This window comes from Helianthus annuus, chromosome 5 (genome assembly GCF_002127325.2).
Source record: "Helianthus annuus cultivar XRQ/B chromosome 5, HanXRQr2.0-SUNRISE, whole genome shotgun sequence".
In the NCBI taxonomy this organism is placed as follows: Eukaryota; Viridiplantae; Streptophyta; class Magnoliopsida; order Asterales; family Asteraceae; genus Helianthus; species Helianthus annuus.
In genome coordinates, this window is record NC_035437.2 from 12,240,850 (window position 1) to 12,250,699 (window position 9,850).

Here is a 9,850-nt window from a genome sequence, read left to right on the forward strand (position 1 = left end):
CAACACAACTGAAAAGCACAGATGTTTTTTTGAAAGTGAAAACAATAAGTAAAATATGACCTATCTAGGTTTAACCCAATCGTAGAAAAATAAATACATTAACATACCTAAAATAATATGAGCCTAATGAAGACTGGTTGAATCGGCAGCGATAGAACGAACGGCTGGCAAACGGCTATGATCACGATCCGAGAATCGTAGTGATGGAAAAGTTGTTTACCTGATCGTGGTATGGGTTCGCCATAGAGAAGATGATCGGGATACGATCTTGGTTCGTGTCTGCAGAGAGAAAAAAAATCACTCTCCTCTAAACTTTCGATGAACATAGGCAATATAATGTCAACAATTTCAGCTTTCTTAACTTGTGCATTTAGCTTTCTTAACTTGTGCATTTAGCTCTACAAGAAACTTGATGATAGTAAGAGAGTAATTGAGTGCTTCTCTTTGACATCCTGAAGTTATGTATATTGATTGTAAACATAATTTTACCATGGATATAAAGAAATTTCATTACATCATGAAGTTTGGATGAAAATGACAAAAAATTTCAAAAGTGAAAGACTATATATATATATATTTTGAACGGTCAGATTCTATGATTAATAGAACAGGGCCAGCATATGCTGTAAAAACCAAAGTACAAAATAAAACACACAAAACAAAAACGCAGCAACAACTCCTACCTTATACTACATTATTTCTCTATATCTCGAATGTTAAAGTCCACCCATCTCTCCCAAATTAAGTCGTGAAATTTCGATCTACTTTTCAGCCAAACGAAACTATCTGTCATTATTGTCTCCGCTATGTTGATCCCAGACCTGATGTTCCCTTCAAACTCTTTTTCATTCCGAGCCTTCCACACGTTCCACATGGTTGTTTGAAATACCGCATTGATTACCTTCTTCCATTCCTTCGATCCTGATAAGCCGTCGACATATGCTAAAGCATCTTTTACTCCTCGGAACTCGGTAGATGATGATAATTTCAGCCAGACAAGGATTGCATTCCAAATTGTTTTTGACTTGCTGCATCCACAAATGACATGATCTACAGTTTCTTCATTAGCCTCACATCTTGAACAAAGATGATTGTTAATTGGTATCCTTTTCTTGATAAGTTCCTTTTTAACCGGGATCCTCTTTAACATTGCTCTCCACGTAAAATAGTTTACTTTCGGAGGAATCCACCTGTTCCAATGCTTCCATTCTTCTTCCATTACCGCTCCATCTTGATTTGTTATTTGATTTCTGACCGCCGCTACTGAGAATTCTCCTTTATCATTTGACTTCCACACCCATCTATCCGCTCCTGGTTTGAATTTTACATTGTTCAGCAAGTGTAACATGATCGTCCACTGAGCCCATTCTTCTTCGGAATTTGGAGGTCTTAACCACCCTAAATTCCATTGATTCTCGCTATCCAGTTTCGTGACACATTCAAGCACTTTAACATGTTTATTTCTAGCGATTTTAAATAGACCTGGAAACCTTTATTTAAATTTTTTCCCATCGCACCAGTTATCAATCCAAAACTTGACTTCATTCCCTGATCCCGTTTCCGCTATTATCTCTTCTGAAACCGAAATCCCAATGCGTCCAAGTTCATTACCTGCACTCACAATATCTTTCCAGATACCTGCGAATTTATTCTTAATAGGGATTATTTTGTGGCTCTTGTTACTCCCGTGAATCGATTTTATTACTTTTACCCACAGCTCTTCCGGTTTCGTCTTAAATTTCCACCACCACTTTATCAATAAAGCGAGGTTAGTACTTCTTAAGTCTCCTAGCCCAAAACCACCTTGTTGTTTCGGTCTTATCATTTTCTGCCAAGCTATCCACCGTATTTTATACCTCTCCGCTTTCCTTCCCCAAATAAAATCCCTTTGTATCTTGTCTAACGCTTTTATTACCTTTTTAGGAGCTAAATGCATAGAGAAAAAATAGTTAGGAATGGCCCCATCACAGCCTTTGCTAAAACCATTCTTCCAGCGAACGACAGGCACTTGGCTTTCCAGGCCGATAACTTATTGTTGAATTTATCCACTATCGTCTTCCAGTGCTTCTCTCTTTTCATATTTGCTCCGATCGTTAAACCAAGAAATTTAAACGGCATTGTACCTGACTTACATTTCAACCTCCCTGCCATACCTTCAATCTCCTCGACTTCCACTCCAAAATCGTATAAGCTTGATTTATTTAAGTTAACTTTTAATCCCGAAACCAGTGTAAAACATCTTAAGATGCGTTTGAGGTTAAGAATGTTGGTTTCTGACCATTCGCCCATAAATATCACGTCATCCGCGTAACATAAATGTGTAATACTTGGGCCTTCTTGTGGAGTATTGATTCCGTTAAACGCACCTCTCTTTACCGCCCTCGTCATGATAACGTCTAAAGCTTCCATTGTAAGGATAAAAAGAAAAGGTGATAACGGATCACCTTGCCGTAATCCTCGTTGTAACTTGAATTCTGATGTAGGCGATCCACTTACAAGCATCGATGCCCAACTTGACTTCAAGCACGCTCCAACCCATTTAATCCAACTACTTGGAAAACCCATTGCTTTCAAGTTTGAGAGAATAAATTTCCAATTAACTGAATCGTATGCTTTCTCGAAATCTACTTTGAAAATGAACATCTTCTTTTTGGTCTTCTTCACCCAAGAGATTATTTCACTTGTGATGAGCGGTCCATCGAAAATAGATCTACCTTTTACGAATGTCGTTTGCACCGGGGCCACAATGTTAGGGATCACGTTTTTTAACCTGTTGGCTAAGATTTTTGCAATCACTTTATATAATACTCCAATCAGAGAAATTGGTCTAAATTCATCCCCTGATGATGGGTCTCTAATTTTAGGAATGAGTGCTATGAATGATGCGTTGCATCCACGTTCTATGAATGCTCTCATATAGAAGTCATTTAAGACACCGCTGAATTTTTGTTCTAATTGATCCCAAAAAATTTTAATGAACTTAAAAGAGAACCCGTCGGGGCCCGGAGCTCTATCACTTCCGCACGCCCATACCGCCTTCTTAATTTCTTTAGAAAATCGATCCGTTAACGCCGTTGCTTGTTCCTTTGTGATCCTATTAAAACCTCTTCCATCCAAGGATGGTCTATGCTCAATAGGTTCCGAAAATCTAGCCATGAACTTATTTTTAATTTCCTCCTTAATAGACTTCGGATCCGTAATCATGTTACCATTTATCTTCAAAGCACTAATGCGATTTCTAGCCTTTCTACAGTTAATGATCCTGTGGAAAAACTTTGTGTTCTCATCTCCAAGTTTGGCCCACCTAAATTTTGCTTTTTGTTTTAGATCCATTAATCTCTTCCTCTCGTACTTCTTTATTTTCCATTTACCCTTAACTCTACATTCTTTCTCCGAACCCGTGAGTCGCCTTGTCTTCGACGTCTTTTCTATCATTTCCACTTCTTCCATAGCTTCCTGGACTTCTTGGTCTTCCTTTAATTTCTCCACCCGTCCCCACTCTTTTATTCCTACTTTAAGCTTTTTCAATAGATTTGCCATTTCTTTCATGCTATTGCCCTCATTTATTGACTCCTCTATAATTTTCTTTACCACTTCGCCCATGCCTTCATCCTCCAGCCAACTATTGTAAAATCTGAATGGGATTGGTCCAAAATCGTTGTTTGCACAAGATAGTAATAACGGACTATGATCCGAGACATGCTTTGTTAGTGCTTCGAACCTTGTCATCGGCCATTTATTCATAAACGAATCTCACACCAGTATCCTGTCGATTTTACTAAGATTAGATCCATCGTCCGACATGTACGTGAATTTATGTCCCCCCATTTGGTATTCGACTAGCCCTGCTTCCGCAATAAATTGTTAAAAATCACTGCGCTTTGATTGTCGAATATGGAATTCATCCTTTCCTGTTCTTCTCTTACTTCGTTAAAATTTCCTCCCATGAGCCATATTCCTTCATTTGTTGATTCCTTGATGGACTTCAAATCCTCCCATAACGATCTTCTCCTCATGACATCACAAGGAGCGTATACGTTAACGATGTTAAGTTGTACATTACTACCAGCCATGGTTCCGCTAATTACTAAAAATGAATCATGTTTTACTACTATTTGCTTTGAGAACATCCCTGGATCCCAGACCGATATCAAACCCCCTGACCTTCCCCTAGCATCCACGGAATCCCATTCCATATCCGTTTTTCCCCAATATCTTCCCACTGTTATTGAATCGACATTTGATACTTGACCTTCTTGAATACATAAGAACGAAATTTTATTGTCTTTGACTAGCTTGCTAATCCACTTCGGTTTTTCCACACCCCAATTCCTCTTATATTTACTACCAAATAATTCATGGTGCACTATTTGACTCCAATTCCTCCCTCACAAATTTTAGCACATCCTGACTACTTTTTGATACCCTAATTCCAATCTTCCTTCCAATTTCCATGGTTGCCTCTGTTTCTTCTTGCACATCCATTGAAGGTTCTTTATTTAAGTCCAAAGAATCAATCGTGTCTAAATCATCATCATTAATTTCCTGACCGACGTCTATTGATCCCCTCTCGGTTCTGATCCTCTTATTAGTTGTGCTCCCTTGCCTTGTAAATGTGAAAGTAGAACCTCCCTTCTTCCTTTTTTTACGGCCTGCTTATTTCCCCAGATTAGCTCATTTAAGTTAAAAGGATAATCACTCAGCCCACTATCTTTATCCGTGTTACTAATACTGGGCCTATTTCCTTTATTAATTCCATCATTATTTGTTTCAGGCCCACTTCCTTTGTCAATATTAGCTTCCCTAGGTCTAGCTTGAAAAGTAAAACTTTCACCGTCCCCACATGTACCGATATTAAAGTTGCCGCCTACATTCTGACTCGATATTTGTGTTCCTTGCGTCTTTCCTTCTCCAAGCATTCCGCAAATATTTCTTTCCAATTACCGCCAAAATTAATTGCATCTTCCCGATTCCCATTGACCCCAACTGTCGAATTAACCTTCCTGTCCGTTCGTCTCCCCCATTTTGTCCACGCCGGTCACCGGAGTTGCATTTTCTCCGATATTGTTTTGTGATTCCACCTGAATTGTTTCCTCATCTTCTTCACTATTCTCGTCTATCAGTATCTCATCGCCTCCTCCATTATTAGCATCTACCGGAATCTGTTCGTCCTCCTCATCATTTGTTGAGTTTGTGTCATCAGGAGTATTAATGAACACTGGAGTATTAATGAACACTGAATCATCTTCGACGAATTTTGGTGCCCAATTGCCTGACACCTCTGATAACCAGCACCTAACCACAGCTGATTTATGCATTACTGTAATCTCTGAATTAATAACTTAGCCTGTTTTAACTATTACACCAATATGAGCACTCGTCAAATTACTATCTTCTTTGCTGACCTCTGCTTCTTTTATCACCCTACCCAACTTCTCACCAATTCTATTGAATGTTTCTTTATTCCTTAAACTGATCGGAATTCCATAGACCCTGACCCACGCCGTCTTTCGTACCAGTTCTTATCATTATTCCATCTTTTAACCTCGGTGAAATACTCCTCACACATTTGTCTATTAGTAGTCAGAATTTCGTCGGCTACCATCTGTGATCCCACTGTAACCAGAATCTTCAAACCTCCAGCATATCTTACCTCCATTGTGTGTGAACTTACCTCTCGTAACAGAATTTTTGCTCTACACAATATTTCCATTGATTTGGCTTCCATGCTAATAGTTCTTTTACTCTATTCGTCCATGTTTTCCTCGTAGTTATCTGGCAGTATCAACCTTTCTCCCGTTACTTCCTCCCTGTTTCCTCTTAGTGCTTCCAAGTATGACTTGCCACCACCAACTATGCTCTGGGCTGCAATTGGTACACCTTCTCCTACCTGATTTCTTGGTCGATCATAGGCTGCCTTTGGTATCGATTTGTTCTCCGGCCAACATCTCCGTACCTCACCTTTCCGAGCTATGCCACCTTTACCTTCAATATCTTCCTCCCTTTCGAACTTCGACACGTTTGCTTTAACCTTTCTATCCCCAATCCAGATATTGTTTAAAGCTTGCACCAGCTTGATAAGATCACGGAACTTATTGAATCTTACAAAAGCGAATCGCTTCCCTTTTAGGTCTCTTTTGAATGGTAGAAAAACATCTGTAATGTTTCCGCAACGCCTACATTCCAACCAAATCTCCTTCCTGGACACCCCTTCCGGCAAGATTGCTATGAAGATTGTGGTACTGGGTTCTTCGTTCGTCTCCCTTTAACCACTCTTTCGTCTCAGTCTCTCCCATTCTTCATCCTCTTTCGCTTTGTCGCTATTTTCCGGCATCTTCTCTTTGATTCTCCACCGTCGCGTCTCTTCTCCTCCCATCCCTCTTCTCTCCATTTCAATATCGATGAATACTCAGGGCAAACACAATGTCGGACAGCGAATGGAATCGCCGGAAGTCAAGATAGTATGGAAGGTAAAGTCGGTACCACAACCAATATGAGGAACCAGTCGCACCTCACACACTATCTCAAATCCTCGTCTTCGTCGAGCCGCCGGCAATTTGTTCCCCAACACCCGCAGTGCCTATTGCTAGACCAATCCCGGACGGCGAATGGAAGAATCGACAGATCAGGTTAGAGATAGAGGTCAAGCCAGATGTCCGGTGACCTCGACCGCTAACACGAGCCTCTCCTCTTCGTCGAGCCTCCGGCAACGATCGATATTCTCAGGTGACTATCGGGCTTCTTCAGAGTAAAAAAATGTCTACAAATTTATTTGTCAATTGTGAAATTTGTCAATTGTGAAAGACTATATGATACAAAAAAGTTATTTTGGATAAAAATTTACTCAATTTAAAAACAAAAAAAATTGTGAGTGATGAATTTCATCACAAATGGTAGGCATTTTTACTAAAATTCATCAATGCTTGGCAAAATTTGACTGTAAGTTGTGAATGATGGAATTCCATCATTAATGAAGCAGACCTACCCCTAACAAATGGGTTGACATCAACTCCATTCGAAAACAAACATCAAATCAGTTTTTTCAAAATCCAATTTACAGTGAATTTATAGATATAAAAGCGATTGACCACACTTTGGCATCAGATTCCAAGCGATAAAAACTACTCTTTAACGAGCATCGAATCCGAATATTTAAAACAAAATAAAATGTCTCAACAACAAACCACCATAGACAAAATAATAAACTATAGATATCTTAAATTCTTCTTAATACATATTCTTCAAACCGATCAAATCAAGAGCATTAAAAACAAATTACAGACCCTAAAACACTTGAACTAAAAGTTAAAATCATCAACATAACTACTGACACTCGAAACCACGAACAACCACTCAAGAGCTCGTAAACTTGGTAACCGCCTTCGTCCCTTCAGAAACAGCATGCTTAGCCAATTCACCAGGAAGCACAAGCCTCACAGCAGTCTGAATCTCCCTACTGGTAATCGTCGGCTTCTTGTTATACCTAGCAAGCCTCGAGCTCTCCTGAGCAAGCTTCTCAAAAATATCATTAATAAAACTGTTCATGATCCCCATAGCTTTGCTCGAGATTCCGATATCCGGATGCACCTGTTTCAGCACCTTGAAGATGTAGATCTTATACGTCTCAACGCTCTTCTTCGTTCGCTTCTTCTTCTTGTCCGTTGCACCTGCTCCGGCTTCTTTCGGGAGTTTCTTCCCGGCTTTTGGCTTCTTCTCCGCCGGTGCTTTCTCGGCTGCCGGAGTTTTCTTCTCCTCTGCCGGTTTCTTCTCGGCCGGCTTCTTCTCTGCCTTTGGTGCCATTGAAAATACGGGGAATTTGGGAGTTTTTGAGTTTTTCTAGGGTTTGAGATTTGGGGGAAATTGGATGAATTGGAGAATGATTTGGGGAGTTGTTAAATAGGGGATGTGAATGCGTTGTTATTGGTTGGTTGGATTTCACGCGGATCGGTGACGTGGCGTTTGTGTGAACCGTGGATGAATTAGTGAGAGATAATGGAATGGATGGTGCTGATTGGAATTTGTGTGTAAGGCGGTTTTTCTATTAAGTGTTTTTAGTTTATTTTAACACTCAAACATGAACATAAGGCTATAGGGTGTGGTCATGACCACCATGATCCTCTATATAGGCACCGTGTCACTCATCTTTAATTCATCACCTAAAACCATTATCCCAGGGGTGTGGTCATGACCCAAACCACTATCTCCTTTATTTTTTCTAATTTATTTTTGTCTTAAAATTTTCAAATGGGAGGGTCGTGGCAATCGTGGTTTAATCCATGGAAACCACCATTAATCAAGGAGGGGGGTGGTAAACCATTTAATTAATGGTCCTATATGGAAATAATGTTTCAATCCATGACCCTCACACCCTATAGCCTAAAAAAGACGACCTAAACTTTTAACAACATTTTTTAAAAGGTAACGGAAACTTTTATATCATAAGGGTGGTTTTTCTATGAAGTGGTTTTAGTGACTTTTTTTCACCTTTAATCCATAACTTTCTAAAATTATCTCTATAGTCTATAACTTTTCAATTTTCGTTCTCGGATGGTCTCTTGTGTGAATGGAGGTTAGTTTTATCAGTTAAGTTGGTGTAAAATAACTATAATGCTCTTAAAACAAAATTACTTAATTAAGTATTATATATAATATCAGCCACATGTCACTCTCTCCCTTTCTCTCTCTGCTCTGTCTCTCTCCTTTTGAAGAAACACGTAACTAATTTTATGGTTAATTAGTTTGGTTTATGTTTCGGTCATAAGGGTTAATCTTCTTAATCTTTCCTGAGCTCCGATATGATCCGTTCTTCCTACAAAACAGCAACACCGTTAGCTCGTTAAGAGGGGAATATGGGGGTTTCCCTCTTAACCAGACTCCGGCGTGAGAATAAATAACTGCTTTGAGTAAATAAGTGTGTGATAAGAGTGAGAGTATAGAGAATGGAATGTTTAACCTGTGTATGGAGGTCTTTATTTATAGTCGGCGAGGTGTAAGAGGAGATGGCCTGATGGGCCTTGGGCAGGAAGGTGACAACAAGGAATATCCTCCTTGTCTCACTGGTGTTGACCGTTAATGGTTTCTAGAAGCTCTCCGGTGCTGGCGCACCTTGATTGGAGCCACGTGTCACAGTTGTCGGCCTTGTTGTCCCTCTGCCATCAGCAGTTAAGTGGTGATCATGGGGCAGTTGTCCCCGCCCCCTGATTGGTGCCACGTAGTCGTCCTTGTGTACACTTTGTCTCCTGCACGTCAGACGATCGTGGAGCACGATAGAGCACAGCCTGGTGGACGCTAATTGGCTCAATTCTTCTGCCACTTGTACCTTGTGTACTTTCTGAAGTGGCCTTGCGCCGTAACTCCTGCGCGACCCTTGTTGTGCACGTAACCAACCCGCGCAGGGTTGTAGGACAAGAAGGCTCTTATTCAGAACACTAAGTGTGAAATGTGATGCTATCTCTTACTTGGACCTCGCGCGAAATCAGCTTTTGCTTAAACAGCCCGCGCGCGGTCTGTAGATTGATCAGCTTGCTGACTAAGGAGTATGGTCCAGCGCGCGACTCAAATGGTCTACGCGGCCTTTTGGGACCATACCCCTTCAAGTCCCCCAGTCCAGTGCTTCTCCATACGCGAAGTAAATGGTTGGAGCTCTGGACTTAGAAAAAAATAAAGTGCTAGCTTTGAAAGGTGCTTGTTAGGAGTTGGTATGTCGCGCACGTGTAAGTGATTATCAATTATTACGGCGCGACTACCAGAGTTGCCTGTTGATGGTATTTTACTTTTGAATGTAAGCGCGCATGCTCATTGGGTAATCATGTGTGACAACCCTCACAATTCCAGGTATCCGTATAATTAA

The 9,850-nt window shown here is 40.4% G+C and overlaps 2 protein-coding genes across 2 annotated transcripts; both read right to left on the reverse strand.

The window, feature by feature from the left end:
* Positions 1–694: 694 nt before the first annotated feature.
* Positions 695–1,825, reverse strand: LOC110942681. Its single transcript, XM_022184452.1, has 2 exons — positions 1,518–1,825; positions 695–1,418 (listed from the first exon to the last, which is right to left on the reverse strand). Exons 1-2 carry the CDS (start codon positions 1,823–1,825, stop codon positions 695–697), a joined length of 1,032 nt encoding a protein of 343 aa, XP_022040144.1.
* A 5,364-nt stretch (positions 1,826–7,189) lies between these two features.
* LOC110939984 (histone H2B) lies at positions 7,190–7,878 on the reverse strand. Its single transcript, XM_022181546.2, has one exon. It carries the CDS (start codon positions 7,798–7,800, stop codon positions 7,354–7,356), a length of 447 nt encoding a protein of 148 aa, XP_022037238.1. The 5' UTR covers positions 7,801–7,878; the 3' UTR covers positions 7,190–7,353.
* Between the last annotated feature and the right edge of the window lie 1,972 nt (positions 7,879–9,850).